The following is a 17,963-nucleotide window of genomic DNA, read 5'->3' as shown; positions in this document are numbered from 1 at the left end:
GAACCTAATTTGAAATTAAAACCTAGTTATTGTATCCCTCATAAGAAATCAAATGGAATTGCAAAATTGATAGTAAACGCTATTGTTGAACTTTAATTACCACGAGGAGGTGAGGAAGAAGATAGATTGTTAAAAATCAGTGCTATCTGCAAAATCATGATTCATGCTTCTGTCCAATAAGAAAAACATTTTAATTCATATGCTAAGAAAGAATATTTATGACAGGAAATATATAAAGGAAAGGCTCACAAACAGGGCTTTCATTGGCGGTGTGATACACCAGCAGGGATCATTGATTCGAGTGAGCATGAGAGAATTCTTGGAATCTGTAAACCAATATTCGCAGTTTAAACTTCAAGAATATGGGGCTTTTTATTCAGGAGAAGATAATAAGCATTTTTGGGCAGTAGACAAATTCAAGATCTCACAGGTTCTAAAAACTTCTCAAGCTGTTGGAACTTGGAAGTTTCCATTCAATTCAAGCATTCCTTAACAATCTTAAACACAACTAAGATACAGGCTGCAGGACAAAGTGCAGTCATCTTCAGACCAGCTCGTGCCCCAACAGTTCACAGTCTTAACACTATATCCCTTGACAACTTTTGCAACTTCCATCGTCAAGGGTCTTAAGCCTAAAATTGCAGCCCCAGTTAGTGCATGACCCTTATCTTACAGACCAGTGCAGGTCCTTCAGTATAAGAGTAAAATGAGGCTGATATTTCATGGATCAGTATCTCTTGTACTAGATGAGTCCTTCACACACACACACACAGAGTGAGAGAGAGCAAATAACCATATTTCTCTCGAAGCTACAGCTTAGTATAATGTTCAAGAATGTTAGCAATTTTTTTTTTTCACGCTTAAATAAAGTCCTAGAATGTTCCAGCATGTCTACATATTGAATACTAAAATGTTAGGACAGTTTTTACAGTGTTGATAAGCGTCATTTTTCCCAAGTAATCATCCCATTTCGTCAACACAAATCCCGATTTGCCTTCTTGTTTTCACGTACCAGTGTAAGACTACGAGTACAAGAGATCAAGGCAAACAAAAGACCAGAATACACTAATGGCATACCGTTGAAGGATATATCACCATGGAGCAAGAACCTCTTCCTGAAACTGGAGCTCATAGCTTTCGGCCTTTGACTTGAGACTCTCAATATCAGAACCAAACTTGTCATGGGCTGCCTTCAATTCCACAAGCTTTGCTTCAAGATTTCTTATCTCATCTTCTGTGTGAACTATTTCATTTCTAGCTTCTATATACCTCCGAGTATTTGTGGCACCTTCTGAATCAAAGGCAAGGCTTACAAGCTGGCTCAGCCTGGCACGTAAAAATCCAACATTCATGCCAAAATGTTCGGAAGCTTTTAATGTCTTGTCCCAAGTATTGAATTCATTCCTTGAGGTGGTAAGGTTACAAGCTCTTATGCCATCAGCGATATTAACAATTTCAGAAATGATTCCTGCAATCAACTTAAAGTTGATACCCTTGATAAGGTTTTCATGAAGAAATGAATTCTGACTGCAGCAGAGATCATAGTACTTCCTCCGAACATCTTCTGATAGTTCAGAATCTAGAACTAGCCCATCAACGAGAATGTTGAAATTCTCAAAGCCCTTGACATTTTCAAATTGAATAGCAGGCAAGGATAACTTGAAACCTTCCAGAACTTCTGAACCAACTTCTTCACTGTCATTTTCAGATTGTTCAGCCAATTGCGCTGTTTTCGGAACTGATATTCTTGACCTGCCAGATTTCTTCTGTTTTTTTTGGACAATAGCCAATGGAAGTGACCTTGGACGTTTCCTCTTTGTACTTTTACAAGGTACTGTGGCAATTTCTGCATTATTTTTTTTTTTTTTTTTTTTTTTTAAAAAGTACATATGGATTCATTAATATGAACATACAAAGGTTACAAAAACTGGGCGACAAAAGACATCAACCTACTTGCCTGCATCATTTTGTTTTATTTGAGGATCCAAAGTTAGAAGACCAAGAGCTCCATCGACTTCAGTCAAATCGTTTGCCCTTATGATGTAAACCTGCAAAAAATAAATTAGATACTTGTCATGGACCAAGGACTTGAACAATGCAAATAACTACAAGAAAATATGATGCCAGAACTCTCTCTCTCTCTCTCTCTCACACACACACACACAAGCAACAGAAAATGAAATCAAGATGAAACTAGCAAATCCAACACATTCAACTAAGAAAAGCTTTATTCAACTCTGATCTAATGAAATGAATACCAAATGCAGTCTAGCAATTATGATTATTCTTCTATTCCTACAAAATGTTTCAGTTCTTCCAGAGAGAGTGGTTTGCTTGGTCTTTCCACAGACCTCACTGGCACCGCTCTGCCTCAATCAACTGCACAGGCTAGTCGCCTCATTAGCGCCTCATTAAGAGTTGTTACGTCCAAAATTTAGTAAATTTGTGTTGCTTCCTGGCCATGATTCCTTCAGCATGCAAAGTGTCCCTCCTAGAGAAATTCAACAGATGCTTGATGTGGCAATTGTCACCTTCTTCAGCACATTAGGCGACCACTACTTTGGCAGCTCCATTGCTCTCATGTAAAACCTCAAATGTATCCCATTCATTCATGCACTCTGATCAATGTACCCAAAAAATGTAAACATACTATCAAATCCCTTTTCTATTGACTCTCTCCCCCCGCCTGCCCACAAATCCGAGGTTCTTCAGTTGGAACTTTAGAAAACTCTAGATACTGTCCTCAAAAATGCATGTCATGCTTCTGTAGTTCCAAAATGATAAAAAAAAAAAAATTGGAAGCAAAGCAGATCCAATGCTCATTTTTTCGCCCTTCTTCTGGATTCTAAGGCATAACATGCTATTCTATAAATGACATTCGCAAACAAAGAATCCATTGAGAATGAGAATACTAACACCATTATCATTGTAACAATGGAGGGGATGTGATCCTAATCTTTGTAATATCTTAAATCCTACATGACAATAACACTTCTATATATTGCCCAATCCCTAGGCTTCCTTCATTCTTGTTAAAAAGATGGTCATACATAAATGCCCAGGCACTTGTAGATAAATATTAGCCATAGACTTCTAAACACATTGCTAAATTTGGATCTCAAGTACTTAAAACTAGAAGTAAGGCTCTTAAAAATAATGCAATCTACCTTTGTTCAGATTACAGCGAGATGTAGAGTTAATGTAACATACACGGTAAAGGAATCAATTTCCACTGAACTGACAAGGAGAAGTTTCAGGATAATTATAATGGTATTTCCAGGTAAGGTATTGAGTATGTTTAAGTAAGGGAATTTTAATTGTGAATTCAAGATTAGTTCAGTTGATGTTTAATATCTCCCTAAGATGCTTGCATGTTTATTTCATGTAAGTTACACTTGTGGGATGATCTGTGGATTAAATTTTCCCTATACAGAGTGGTAGAAGGTCGAGCAGGTAAGTTATAATTTCAGAGAACTGACAATGTCAATCAACTATAATATTGCTGTGGAAAAGTTACAGTGAACTAGACAAGATACTGAGCAAGAAAGCAAAGTACCTTGGCTCCACCACATTGAAAGGATAGACATAAAAATCCAGTTGGCTATGTCCACATCTTGTCTCAACATAGCCTGAAATCTTGAACACTTACATTTCCCTAGTGATCTTGGAAATAAATCATAATGGGCTTAAGAAACATGATCTTGGTAATATAGACTTGATAATCCATAAATGAGACTAGTTCTAATAAATGGTTAAGCAAGAGCATGTTCTCTTCGCATTTCAGGCCTGAGTAAGCTTGATAAGAAGCTTCAGCCAACCACAACTCTGCCTATTAACAACCTGGTATATACCCAGCTGCAAATCAAAAGGGACAAAAACGTAAAACTGTGGCTTAATCCACACAGGCATACAAGAAACTGATTCAGCTGAGCACTCCAAATCATCAATACTCCCCCTTTACCCACTTCAGACATGTAGCAGTTGTTCTAATCTCCCAACATTAGTCATCCATCCACCTAACAGCAAATTATGGCCGTCCTTCATATGAAAATTTGGTCTTGTTGACTTAACGGCTTAACCATTGATTAATGGTTTCTTTTCTGGATTATCCTACTTGATCTACTTTTCAATATTCATAGTATCTCTGTTCTCTAACCTAGATGATTAATTGATTTGCTCCTGGAAACTCTATCTTTTTGGGCTTCCAGTTTTCTTCTAATGTTAAGTTTTCTTTGGAAAGCAGAACTCTGAATTCCATAGAACATAGTCCTGACAACCTTATGTCTAAAATGGATATGCTTAAAATTGCCTCTTGGCTTCTTTCCTATCTTGTTCAATTTTACAACTAAAAACCTTGGCAATTATGGTTGTACATCAGTGAAACATATTTAGTTTCTCCATTCATTTTGTTTTTACTGGATCTGGTTCCAAGAAGAGAATGTGCATCTTTGGCTCACTCTCAATGAGATATAGCACTAAGTTCCAGCATCTTTGGCTCACTCTCAATGAGATATAGCACTAAGTTCCAGCATCTTTGGCTCACTCTCAATGAGATATAGCACCATAAGTTCCAGAACCACACCTAAGCATGTCTTGACTTGCCACAATATTTAATATTTACCACACTAATGTACATGGGACTTCCATATTTTACATATGATATAGCAATATGTATGCTCATTATATTTCCATGGAGAGCAATAACCACAAGATGTGGTAGAAGAATGCTTAGTAAAAACATAAAAAGAAAAAGCACTTCAAACTATCACCTTAAACTTGCAGGGTTCAATTAATTGAAAGACCAGCACATCTCCCTCAAGCAATTGATGTGCAACACAAAACTGCCTCCAACCAGCACTCAATCCTGTCTTATATGCGATGTACTTCATCCTGAATCCTTTCCCACATTCATCTTCCAAGGTGATAATTGTGTCCTCTCGTGGCAAGTGTGCTCTACAGAATGGTCCAGGAAGCCCCTGTCATAAACATAACAATAAAAAAAAAAAAAACAAATATCAAAATAAATATCCACCGGTGCTTCTTTTGATAAGGTCATCAATCTAGATCAAGTTCATGCATTCAGCAAGCCTACCATCCAGAAACAACTGCCAACATGCGATCTAACTAAAGATTTCACAAAGCTAGGGAATGCTGATTCCAAATTAGATTGAACCTCCTCTGCTCGAATCATGGCAGGTGACTTAAGTTCCCCAGGAGTACTTGATCTATCAATTGTGGGCTTATTTTGCCTACAACTTCATAAAAACATAGAAAGTAGCTGTTATAAAAGGTTAAAATTTTCAAACCCAAATAGCTAAAACTAAATTACATGAAAAGCTTTTCAGATTCTTCACTGACCAGATACACTTCCCTGCATGACTTGTCATTGCCTGTTCAAAAAGTTGTCAAACTTCCGATTAGTATAGTGCATGAGGAAAGGAAAAATTATCCTATGAAAGAAAGAAAGAAGAAAAAACTTAAGGTAGAAGAACCACCAATTTATGCAGCTTCAGATAAATGGGAAACTTAAAGGAAAGGAAGCAGGCTTAACAATTTTGCTTAGACACAAAATACATAATGGGAATAAAAAGTTATCATGAATGGGAGATTTGTATAAATTAGACACAACTATGTAAATCAAATGACAGAGGACCTGTCCAGGTGAGGGGAGGGAGAGGAAACTTAAAAAAGGCGTCTTTTCATATAGCAACATCCATTTAGCCATTTACTATACATTCAGTATATTGCATTCATTTCAGCTCAGCTTGTTTATAAGCAGTCAGCACACATATTATGAGTTAGAAACAGATGAAATAGGAAGTCAGATGGAAAGCATTATGTATCTGAAAATTGTAGAGCTACCCCAAAAAAAAGGTTAAACGTCACCATGAAAAATGTTGCAGAGAGAGACAGAGAGAACTGTCATCCAAAAAAAAATAATAATAATAAACTACAAGAATTTAATTGTTCATAGAAAAGATATCATCGTAAGTACTATTAAGGCATGCGGAGATACATTATGTCATCTAAATAAGCTTTACAATGCCTGCTCTAGTTCTGCAAGGACTGAAGAGTTTAAACAAAGCAGAAAACACTTCTCAAAAGAACTAGCATCTGTTAGAACAGCGCAAAAAAAAAAAAAAAAAAAAAAAAAAAAAACAGAGAGAGCTAAAACAAGAACTACGCACTATAGGTTATAATGTTACTCCGATATTAGGTCATTTTGGTTTCAGCAAGAACAACGATTCCCAGATTTGAAATATTTTAGGAAATTATCGAGCTTTATGCCTCGCAAAGCACTAGAAGGAGCTAAGAAAAATGTGACAGGCATTGCCTTAATCATAATGTTTGCTGCAAAAAGCCTTCAAACTACAGCTCCAGTATTGAACAATAGCTAAGCTTCGATACAACAAACAAGAATTAGTAATTAAAACCTGAATCAGAAGAAGAAGAAACCTTACGTGCTTAATTTTGGAATCCGAATGTCTCCTCTTCATCTTAAGACGCTTTCCAGTTTTCTCAAAGCCCTGAACCTGAATCCAAACCAGAACCTAAGGCTAATCAGGAATCGAAACGCAAAATGGGTAAAAAGAATAAAAAAACGAAGCATTATAGCCATTTAAGTTTAGCCGCCGGAACTCGAACAGGTAGTTAAATCCAGAAAACAGAAAAATCTCGGAAACCTCGCGTTTTGAATTCGACAGAAATCAAAGCACGAGATCTGAACTATCATTTGCACGAAAAGTTTCCAGGCAACCGAACAGAAAGAGAAACAGGGAAAAATAGAGACCGAAGAAGAGGAAGCAATAGCAAGAGGCCTAGGCCTGGGACTAGAGGGATGAAAGGACAATTGAGCCAGGGTTACGTCCTCATCTCCAGCAGATTTGAGTTTCTCTTCACCAAGTGATGCTGTTTTGTACAAATTTCCCTCTTCCGCTTCCTTCTTTACCTTTTCTGCCATAACTTGCCTCGCCAATTTTGTCTCCAAGCAAACCTGAGAGCTCCAAAGGGGGGGAAAAAAAAGCAAGCCCTGGAGAAAAGCTGGAGAGCAGTTGTGAACCGACCCCTTCAGGCTTACTAATACAGCGCCTGATATTTTTTAACAGGACATCAAAATGACCGTTTAACAGTTAAAAAAAAACACCACCACATTGTAACTTGTAAGCTTGTAAGGTTGTCTAATTGTTTTCAAGTTGACGGGCAACGTGGTCTCCGCTTCTTACACCGCATCTCACGCTCTCGACCGAGTCTTTGCTTCTTAAACCTCCATTCACTCTACTCAAATACATTACTTTAAGATATTTTCTATTCAAAACATCCATTTAGTCCATTCAAACATTTTCTATTGAAGTTTGGCATTCAATCAATCAATTATGTAGAGTATAATTCACATGATCAGTTAGGGTTTTTGATGATCATAACCCCTTGGAAATCATTCATCAAATTCTGTAAGAAAGATGTAAACTTGATTGTTCCTATATGATTTTTGTTCTCTTTTTTCCATTTTGGCAAAGTTAATGTCTAATGTCTTGCATAGGATGCTGCCTAATCACCACTTCTGAGCCTAGCGCTATAATAATCCCAAATGAAATAAAAACAAAAATTAGTTTGGTAAGGTTTACTTTTTAAATTTTGTTAAAAGAAAATGCTTAATGAATTATATGCCACTTACTCTTTGTTTGGATTAAGAAAAATTTACAAAAAATGATTTTTTTAATTCGAAAATAAATGAGTAAAAAAAAAGAAATGAATTTGATTGGAGTGAAAATAAATAACAATACGTAATGTTTTTTTTATATATATATTTTTCAAAATTTTATAAGTAAATAATGATATATATGAAAGAGAAACGGTGGGTTAAGAATTGAGGTGGAAAACTCGGCCAATGAAAAACTCTGGAAAGCTACCAATAGTTAGCAAAGCTTTTCAGTCAACATCAACTTGACAACTCAAAGGCTGCATTCCCGAATTGGTTCCCAATTTGTCTTTATTTTCCATCATTTACCCACATAAGCAGAACTTTTTTTTTTAACAATTGATTTGAACTTGGATTTCAAGTTGAAATTTCACATTTTTAGAAATATTCAAATAAAATAAAAGTATTTAAAATAAATTAATAGAAAACTTAATTCGTTAATAGAAAGTTTGATTTGATTTTAAAAATTAAATTAAATATTTATTGATTTTAATAAGATTCAAATATTAAAGGTTATTTATTCCAATGTTTTTTTAGTTTTATTTTTATTATTAAAAAGAAAAAAAGAAGAAGAATGGAAGAGTTTACATCAGGTGGAAAAAACACAATGGGCCACTTAATTAATTTGGGTCCAGTTTCGGCTCTTCATTGAATGTGCGTTTTAGTTTGAGAAGGTCCAATTAATTTTGTGAGTGGATTATTATCTTCTTTTTTTTTTCAATTAATTACTCAAACTCTTATTTTCTAATCACTTAAACAAAATTTTTCAATATTTTTATTAAATCAAATTATTTATTCATTCGTTAAAGAGAATATTAGTAAACAAATATCCAGGCAAAGGAAAACAAAGTGTGAATCATCACTGTTTCAGGGAAAATTACATGTTAAAGCCGTCAGAAAGTTGTAAATTTTTTTTTTCTTCTTGTTTCTATGTTATTGTGGTATGGTCATGTCAAGCAATCTCGATGCCTTCTGCTCTGCCTTCTTTTTTGGTGCTTCGGTGTATTTCTTCACACGTGATGGGCTTCTTCTTCTTCTTTTTTTGGCAAATTTGAAGATGGGCTTTTGGGATTGCCATTGAATGTTGCAGCTGCGTTAGTTGATGTTTCCTCCACACAAGTAAATTCCTTCCCAATTTTCCCAAGAAAATGGCAGCGACCATTTGCGGGATATTATCTGCTTTGTCTTTCTTATTTCCTTCTTGAAAAATAGTAATTTTACTTGATATGGCAATAATTTTTCTTGTTATCTCTGCAGGACTAATGAATTTGACCTGTTTTATTTGGGATATGTTTGGGTTTAAGCATAGCTGCGAGTGTTCTTGTGGGAAATGGGTACGGTTTCTTTCAGGCCTTTAGACATAACACTGCATCCAAGAAACTCTGCCACTGTTTTGTGTATTCTTTTTTTAACTTCCACAAATTTTTACTTTTCTTTTCTAGTTCAGCGCTCACTGTTTGATTTTGGAACCTGGGAACCATTAAAGGAAGCTGTGCTGTAGTAACAGATTTTGCAGATATGCGATTTCATTCTTATCCACTTTGCTTGAAGGAGCTGCGTGATTCCCCTGCTTCAGATGAGCAACAACCTCTTAGGTAACAGAAATTTTTGCAACTACATATTGTTCAAAGTTGATGTAATGCTTAACAAGGCTGCATGGCGAAAAAGTAAATGAACATTATGATTCTGTTTTACATTTGTCACTTCTTGAGTGCTAAAAGAGAGATGAAAAAGGCAAAACAAGATGAGATTTGAAATTTTCAATTGCTAGTGTGACTTTAGTCGGTTCTATAACAGAAAACTGCTCTAAATTACTTTTTGAACACATTTTCCGCTTTGATCAAAATGGTTAGTTTTTGCTAGCTATATATATAAACCATTTTTCTAGCAAACTCACAATGTGGATTTCACACTCTCCCACTCTCAATTTTGTGATATTCTAATTGCGCTATGTTGAATAGAGTACAATTACTAAGCCGGTTCACCAATAGTTCAAGTGGATCCAGCTCATCCCACTGGTAGCCCTAGTTAGCCCACAGGTAGCCTTAATTAGGTCCACACAATTTCTTCAATCCAAAGTGGCTCTGATAAGTTCATTGAGAAATCACTCTTTGCGTGCTGTGTGGTAGGTTGGTTCATGTGCCTGGACTTATCATTGCTGGACTGATGGCGTTACTAGTGGATATTCCTCTTTTCTCTGCAATTGTCATAATCAAGATTCCATACCTGCTTTTCAAGGGCTCGTTCTGGCTGAAACATGATCAAAATAGCCGAGATTCTTGAAACAGCTTGCATTCCAATTGCTGGCTTGACAACTTCTGTGGCCACTTATTGTGATTGGGAGCATACTAATAGTTATCCATTTTCTGAAGCATATTCGTGAAATATATGCACGAGTCATAGTGTATCAAGTGGGTTCATGGGTTCATCACTCAGTACAATGTTTATTTTTATTATCTTTTGGGTATTTACACTTAGTATCCTTATGGATGCCGGAAAGATCTTTCCGGAGATGGATAGCTTATGTAATTGCAGTGGTTGCCGAATTTGATGAACATATAAACGATAGGCTCTATCTTAGGGAGGGCAACTTCCTTCCTGAGTAATATTTTACTCTCTTCATTCTCAAATATATGGAGCTTTAGCTCTTGAAAGCATCAATGCTTTCTCTTGTCATTTTGCAATTTTGGTTTTTAACAATCTGAATCACATTGGTCACAGCCAGCTCCTGCTATCGAAAGGAAAAATGCCTCAACTCTTCTGAGCTTTCTGTTGGAGGACATCATTATGAGATCATGTGAAGCAAGGCCAAGGGGCAAGGAACTTTGGATGTCAGGCAATAACACTAGCTGATCTCAAGGACTGTCTGAAGGCCAAGCATGCCAATGAAGGAGCTATTATTGGTGTTGGCTTGCCTTTTTATTCTTTGTTGCAGGCTCTTATCTACTCCATTAAAAGCTAGTTCACATGGTTTCTTGATGGATATGGGGTCGAAATCACCCATTTAAACAGACCAAATGACAAATTGTTTGAGTGGTTTTTTCAACCTTTGATGGTTGTAAAAGAACAAATCAGGGCCATCAAATTGAGAGAAGATGAAGAAAGGTTCTTGCAGAAAAAACGATACAAATCTGATGGAGGCTTGGGATACTGGCAGTTTAGGACCTCAAGTTGCTCTAAGAACTGCTCAACTCACGAGCATCAAGATATGAATTCTAAATTGATTGCACCATACAATTTGTTGCCAATTTTCCTTCTTTACAATATTGCCTTGGACAGTTGTGATCTCAATGAGTCTGCTGGTTGGAATATTGAGAAGGGTATCAAAATTTCCTACCCATAAAAGGAGATTTCGCCAAGTCATGAAGGCTTCATTGAAGGATTATCCAATTCCAAGTTCCATGCAATTGTCTCCATAATAAAGGTTTTTTCCTTTTGGGTACTTGGGATTATTAAAAGGATGAATGTTGTCAGAATTTGAACTTCTGAGCTCCTGTACTATAAGTAGGGGTGTAATCGAACCGAGTCAAGTCGAGCTTTGTAAAGCTCAAGCTCGTTTATTAAAAAAGTTTGGAAGTTCGAGCTCGAGCTCGACTCGAGCTCTAATATTTGATTCGAGCTCGACTCGAGAATTAAATATTATAATCGAGCTCGATTCGAGTTCGACTCGTGAAAAACTCGTTCGATTTAATAACGAGTCTAATTCGAGCTCGAGCTCGAAAAACTCGATTAAGAAGCTCGTTAATAAAACTCGAGCTCGAACTCGGAAAGCTCGATTAAGAAACTCGTTAAAAAAGTTCGAGACCGAGCTCAAAATTAAAAAGTTTGGTTTAAGTTCAAGTTCAGGGCTCGAACTCGAATTAATAATTACACTTTAATCGGTTTTTAATCATCATTAATTTAAATAATATATAAAAAAAGAGAGTATACATAAAAAAAATTACATAACACAATTTATAACTAAAATAACACAAATAAATATAAATTCAACAACATAATAAAATTAGATTACACAAAGTTTAATATCAAACGAATATAGTTGATTCCAACTTCCAACAGTTGAAACAAGCTAATATAATTTAATTATTTTCATAATCATCTTCATGCTTGTTCAATTAGTTAACTTGAATTTCAACTTCAACATCCATATAACCTTAATTAATTATTATTAATATATTTTGATAATTATTATTATCTTTTATACTGTATATTTAATTATATACAAAAAAATTTTATAATTATACTTTAATTTTAAAATGTATATAATTTTTACAACTCAATTTATCATGTAGTACTATAATTTTAAAGAATACTTATTATAATAATTAATATTAATTATTTGTGATTATACATTACTTTTATAGAATCTTATTATAATAATTATATATAAAAGATTTTTATAATTTAATTTTAAAAAATACTAATTATAATAATTAATCTTAATTATTTGTAATTTTCAATACTATAATTTTCAAGTATTTATAATAGTTTAAATTTTATAACTTTATAGTTATTTTTATTTTTTTTAATAATATATGAATTTGTTCATAAATTTATTTAACGAATTAGTTCACCAATTTATTTAAACAATATTACTCACGAGCCTATTTAATCGCATGCCTTCTCAACGAGCCAGCTCGCGAGCCTAAAAACGAGTCAGCTCACGAGGTTTAACGAGCCGAATACTATTGAACTCAAGCTCAGCTCGTTTAAGTGACGAGCCTCAAAATTGAGCTCGAGCTTGATTCGTTTAAAAAATGAGTCGAACTCGGTTGAACTTTTATCGAGTCGAGTCTCGAGTAGCTCATGAATAGCTTGCCTCATTTACAGCCCTAACTACAAGGCAAGCAATTCAACCATTGGCTACTAATCATTGACTCCAAAATAGAGTTCATGTTCCTGGGTTTTTTTTTTTTTTTTCTTTTCGGCTAAATACGTATGCCTGTTTGGCGGAACATATTTTTCATTTTTTTAATGTTCAAGATAATCAGAAAAATTAATAAACATAAAATATTTTTCTCATAATTTTTTTAAGGGAGAAAGTTCTTTTATTGATTTTAATAATTTCATTAACACCACTATTTACTAATTTATTGATCTCCTTTATTATTTAATATTATAATTAAAATATAAAAAAATTAATTATTTTGTGAGTTAACGAAGGTTAAATATTTATATCTATTCATTTTGTGATGCCATTTTCCTGAACTCTTCTGAAATAACGAAACGAAAAATAATGATGATTTTAAAAGATTTCCTCAAAAGTAGATGCTGAAATCATCATTAGTTTAATTAATTTAAATGAAAAATATATCATAAAAAATTGAATTCAGTAAAAAGTTAATAAACCATTAACCAAGAAATGAAGCATGAGGCCCACGGGTTGAGAATAAAGTTGACGAAGAGGCTCAAATAAAAGAATATTCCCAACCCAACTCCCACTCAAAGCCCATAAGCTGACTCCAAGTTTGTTGTCTCCTTCACCCCTCTGGCTCTCTTACCCTCTCCTTCTTCAACCAGTGAAATGGAGGACAAGCATACCTGCTACAGATTGCATTATTCTGACAATGAAGATTCCCAAAAGAAAAAGAAAGAAAAACTATTTATAATAGCTAATTACAATTTGAGACTACTTTATAATTAACCATTCTTGATGGACAGACAAAGCTTAAACCTTGGAACGTCAACATTCTGGAGAAAGTGGGACCCAACTCCCACAGAAACAGCAACAAAAATGGAGCATTTGTTGGGGAGGTGGCAGATCCAAGAGCAGCCTACCTTTGCTGTGTGTCTACGTCTTTGCTAATTAAATAATTTTTTATAAATATGAATTAATTGATAAAAGATTTCAAATATTTGGTGTGCATGTGTATATGTAAATAGGCAAATTTAGGGGGAAAAAAGCTAGACATATAAATTTATTTGATTTGAAATTTTTTAATGAAGGGGTCGGTCGATTGACTTCACATTTATAAAAATACATAGCTTATTCGTCGTTATTATACCTTATCACGCCTACTGAAAACTAAAATTTTTTTTGGAAAATAAATTTTTAAAATTGAGTTATAATTAAAAAATCAAAATGAAGCAAACATATATTAAATAGTAATATTAATGGCATGTCAATAATCGTATAAAATTAAAAAGAATTTACTACATGAAAAAAGTGCAAAATGTTTAACCTTTTTTTTCTATAATTTAGCTATAAAAAATGACAGTTTTAATTGGCATAAGCTCATAAAAATGATAATTAATATTTATGGTACAGATATAAATTTGAAAATTTAAAATTAAAATGTAAAATAGAGATCAGACCACTGATCTGTGTAACACTGTGGAGATTATAAAAGAAAAGGGTAATTTACAAAACTAAGTTCCTAAATTTTAACAAAATTCATAAATTACACCTTATTTTGTTGAATAACAATTAAACAAGTTTCAACTTTGTTGAATAAATTAGTTTTTTTTTTTTTTTTTTTTTAAAAGATAACCACTTAACCGTTAGTAAATTTTGATTATTCAAAACAACCAATAAATTTTTAATTGACATAATTGCCCTTGAAAATTAGAAATATTGTCCAAATAAATAAAGCAGAGTAGAAATCTTATATTTCTGATGATAAAAGAAGCTCCATCAAATTTTTAAACAAGTCCATCATCCTCAGAGAAGAGATGCACATGGACTTCGAGATTCCTCAAGAAATATTCCAGATATCAATAAAAAGAGTGTCTTCAACGATGAAAGCCGTATTAGTCATGTAAGCGGGCGCACCACTAGGTGGGATGGTGCTTTAGGGGAGACCGGCGAAGGGGCTGGTGGATGGTTTGTGAGAGGCAGGATTGGGTCCAGGGGCAGTGACATACATAAATTTTGAGATAGACTAAGTTATACCAATTTGTAAACTTTGTATTTAGACTAATTATTTGTCTCCAATCCATTACCATGAATTGCCATTTCTTAGGCTTTTCTTATGCTTGTCTTAAATTGTTTGGTTAAATAAGTGATATCTAGAAGCCTAAAATCAAATTAGTTTGTTCGTGAGGTGATCATATTACAATTGTATAATTATTTTTTTACTATGAAATAAAAGTAGCATGTTCATAAATGTTCATATTCAATTATTATTTATGCTTATGACTATTGTGAGACATGTGGATATATGCTGCATATTGACCTTTTTATTGGCTTGCATAACAGTAACTAACATAATTGTATATTTTCACATATCATTGAATAAACCTTAAAGTTATTTTACTTGAAAACGTTGAAATCAATTGTGATATAAATGAATGCTTAAAATTTGGATCGGTGACCGTGCTCGCTTTCAGTTTCTTTCATTTTATTTTCTATCTAATTTTCTATTTGGTAATATAGAAAAAGGGGACAAAGCAAAGCATAAGAAAAAGAACAGTATTGTGGCCACTAAATTTCTAGCGCTCAAGGGTAATTTTGCCAAATAAGAAAGTTTATCCAAGTAAAAAATTACACCAACGGCGATCTGCTTTTTCGTTTTAAAAGAAATATAAACTCGTTAAATTGAACTGAAATTGAAGGACTCGATTTTTACATAAACACAATATCAGAATTAACTTGTAAATTTTGGTATAAATTTTAGAGTTCCATCCTATAATTTACTATAAAAAAGTCTCAAATTTTAAATTAATGCGATGTGTAAAAGTGTTTTATATTTAAAATTTAAATTTAAAACCATTAATTAAAAAAAAAAAACATTATACCATTTCATCGTCTTCAGAGTAACAAACACTTTTTTCAAGTTTTTATTTAATCCTATAATTAAAAATTTTTTAATCTATTTTAAGTCAAAAAGTCCTCATTTAATTATTTTATTTGTAATTAAATAATATAAAATAAAAGTTGCTTTTTTAGGAAGTAGTATCCTATTGGCCGTTTAGTGGGATAGCCTAAGGTACAGAATATGGATCTTGGTATTCCGAAATCGACTTTCCTCCTAGTCCGTGGAGTGCTTCATATATATTGCTTCAAAATGCTAAGGCAAGGAATCTCCCTTCATGGGAGTATTATTGTTGAAAAAATTGGTAAAAAAAAAGAGAAAAAAGAGTATGGGCTATTCCTGGATAGATGCGCGAACATAATATCTCAAAAAGTTTAAAAACAATTGGTTAAAACCTGAAAGCAGATTCACATGCATGGGGATAGGATAAGCTTTCCACTTCTCAAAACGTATGCGTTCCTTGCACGACATGGTGGCAAATTCCACCTTCCTCTCTCTCTCTCACACACACACAGAAAAATTGTCTTCCTGTGATTTTTATTACGAAAAATTCCAGTGCTAAATAATTAAGAGATGTCCAAGAAAATCCAAAAGAGAGAAAAATACAGGATTTTAAAGGAAAACGACGAGCAAAAAAGATTTCTGTTTTAATGTTTTTTTCTCTCGAAGAGAAAAGGAAGCTAATGCAGATAAAATAGAAACTCTGATGTGGTACAGAGTCAATCAAAGAGAAGGAAATTGTAGAGAAACAGGCAAAAAATCAGAGAGAGATAGAGAGAGAGAGAGAGGCATTAAAATTAGCATTAAAGTAATAAATAAGAATCGAAAGGTATCTTTCGTTATTCAACTATTTGGTCTTCACCAAGTGGATTTTGCAATTTCTGAAACTTTCCTCTTCGTTGCAGAAAGAAGAATCTCCATATAAACTCCTATAAAAGAACAAACAGAAGCCTCAGCTCCCAATAATTCTAACTGACAGAAAGAGAGAGAGAGGGAGAGAGAGCTGTATGTGAAACCCCAAGGGGAAAAACAACAGAAGAAGAAAAGAGGGAAAAAAGAAAACGAAACCCTAGAGAAAGAGAGAGCACGCTAGAAATTTAAATTAGAAGTAGCAGTACCTAAAGTGCTGTTAAATTATCAGAAATGATGAGCCATTAATTGTTTCTCTTCCTCGTTTTTATGGTTTTTTGTGTTTTGTTTCCTTTACTGCTTTAATCGCACCCAGTCGTACCGTCCTTCCAATGGTTCGTCCTTGAGGATATCGTAGTTATACCTGCCATCAGAAGAGAAATTTGAGTTTTATTCCACTTTAAGATTCTCGGTTACCGTGCTTCGTTTTCTCGGAAAACAAACAGGCGCAGCAGAAAAGCTAAATTTAATGCTCATAAGAAATGTGCATGCATGAGTGATGATAAGTATTGGTGAATTCCAAACTTTATTTTGCTTACTTCTCTGCAAATTGTTTTTTGATGTTCTTCTCAGCTTCCGAAAAGAAATCGTCCAGCTCAGATTCTGTTGGCATCTTCACACCCGTTGATCTACGGCGAGAATTAGCCGCCGAAGATGGTCTCGCCGTCGAATCCAGTTCGTCTGATGATTCTGCTCGAAGCTGGCTTGATGGCGTGGTCTCTCTCCTGTGCGTATAGAATACAAAGAATAAAGACCGGTAGACGTACATAAATAGTTCAAATATTAGAATGAGAAAGGTAAAGAGGTTAAAAACGGAAGAATTCAAGCGTTCTCTCATATTTTAAATTTCGAAATTGAAGAGACGTGCGTCATAATACTCATAACAATGAACTAGGAATAAAGAAAAAGTAAACCTTTCTCTACAGCCATAATACACTGACGTTTCAACTTCAAAGCTCTCGGCCTGCAAAAATAGGATTAGAAGAAAAAATTCAGTGAACCGAATAGTAGTAATTGAAATGAACGAAAGCAATTAAAGCGGAACAAACCGAAAACTCAAGTGGAATTCATAAAGGCATAATTTAATTGACCTCCAGATCTGCGAATTTATTAATTCTCTGATCACTTGATCCATTACTCGAGCAACAAGAAGCTGAGGCGTGATGCGTGCTAGGGCTGGAGCATCTATCCTGAATTACAGTCCGGTGACCGGGATTTATTTCCGGTGGAAGTGGAACTGAAACTGAAACTGAATTCTCAGGCTTAATTATGACGCGTCTTCTGGAGGTACTTCTTAGTTCAATATATGATGTAGACAACACCAATTCTCGATTGTTCACTTTCCTTTTCCTTGCAGTGCCAGTAGCGGCAGCAGCTGCCGCAGCCGCCAAGGCCAATGCACGAGCTCTGGTTCGCACGCCAACCTGAGCCATTTCCATCATCGAAATGGTCTCTGAAATTCCACTACACTCCAACTTTCTCTCTCGTTGTCTTGTTTGTGCGCGATGATGTTGATGATGATGAAGGGAGAGAGTGAATTTTAATGGTGATGATTTGGTTTTGGATGGGCTCTGTAAGAGAGGAGAGAGAGGTTAATAAGGACA

The 17,963-nt window shown here is 34.4% G+C and overlaps 2 protein-coding genes and 1 pseudogene across 6 annotated transcripts; 1 reads left to right on the top strand and 2 right to left on the bottom strand.

Moving 5' to 3' along the window:
* Positions 1–797: 797 nt before the first annotated feature.
* Positions 798–7,155, bottom strand: LOC110630025 (B3 domain-containing protein Os01g0234100). Of its 4 annotated transcripts, none has more exons than XM_021777322.2 (7): positions 6,950–7,155; positions 6,462–6,533; positions 5,359–5,390; positions 5,093–5,249; positions 4,770–4,976; positions 1,958–2,048; positions 798–1,846 (listed from the first exon to the last, which is right to left on the bottom strand). In XM_021777322.2, exons 1-7 carry the CDS (start codon positions 6,959–6,961, stop codon positions 1,092–1,094), a joined length of 1,326 nt encoding a protein of 441 aa, XP_021633014.1. In that variant the 5' UTR covers positions 6,962–7,155; the 3' UTR covers positions 798–1,091. The 4 variants fall into 4 exon arrangements, with proteins under 4 accessions (XP_021633014.1, XP_021633011.1, XP_021633012.1 ...); XM_021777319.2 differs by having other exon boundaries at positions 5,093–5,255; positions 6,791–7,153; XM_021777320.2 differs by having other exon boundaries at positions 6,791–7,153.
* Positions 7,156–9,157: 2,002 nt separating this feature from the next.
* LOC110629298 lies at positions 9,158–11,195 on the top strand (annotated as a pseudogene).
* Positions 11,196–16,223: 5,028 nt separating this feature from the next.
* LOC110629422 (cyclin-dependent kinase inhibitor 7) lies at positions 16,224–17,963 on the bottom strand. 2 transcript variants are annotated; one of them, XR_006348180.1, is made up of 5 exons: positions 17,451–17,963; positions 17,274–17,323; positions 16,899–17,084; positions 16,569–16,723; positions 16,224–16,379 (listed from the first exon to the last, which is right to left on the bottom strand). XR_006348180.1 is itself a non-coding variant. In XM_043949264.1 (4 exons), the coding sequence occupies exons 1-4, from the start codon at positions 17,799–17,801 to the stop codon at positions 16,654–16,656; spliced, it is 657 nt and encodes a 218-aa protein (XP_043805199.1). In that variant the 5' UTR covers positions 17,802–17,963; the 3' UTR covers positions 16,224–16,653. The 2 variants fall into 2 exon arrangements, 1 of the variants encoding a protein (XP_043805199.1); XM_043949264.1 differs by having other exon boundaries at positions 16,224–16,723.

This window comes from Manihot esculenta, chromosome 13 (assembly GCF_001659605.2).
Source record: "Manihot esculenta cultivar AM560-2 chromosome 13, M.esculenta_v8, whole genome shotgun sequence".
NCBI lineage: Eukaryota > Viridiplantae > Streptophyta > Magnoliopsida > Malpighiales > Euphorbiaceae > Manihot > Manihot esculenta.
The sequence above is the reverse complement of the archived record's forward strand: the minus strand, read 5'-3'. Positions and strand labels throughout refer to the sequence as shown.

Excerpts from the sequence above, each read along its gene's own strand:
- LOC110629422 (XM_043949264.1), bottom strand. The coding sequence starts at position 17,801 with ATGATGGAAATGGCTCAGGTTGGCGTGCGAACCAGAGCTCGTGCATTG. Across the intron at positions 17,324-17,450 it reads ATAAATTCGCAGATCTGGAG|GCCGAGAGCTTTGAAGTTGA; the intron begins GTCAATTAAATT and ends CTATTTTTGCAG. Across the intron at positions 16,724-16,898 it reads AAAAAACAATTTGCAGAGAA|GTATAACTACGATATCCTCA; the intron begins GTAAGCAAAATA and ends TTCTGATGGCAG.
- LOC110630025 (XM_021777319.2), bottom strand. The coding sequence starts at position 6,961 with ATGGCAGAAAAGGTAAAGAAGGAAGCGGAAGAGGGAAATTTGTACAAA. Across the intron at positions 5,256-5,358 it reads CATGCAGGGAAGTGTATCTG|TTGTAGGCAAAATAAGCCCA; the intron begins GTCAGTGAAGAA and ends GTTTTTATGAAG. Across the intron at positions 4,977-5,092 it reads TTGGCAGTTGTTTCTGGATG|GGGCTTCCTGGACCATTCTG; the intron begins GTAGGCTTGCTG and ends TGTTTATGACAG.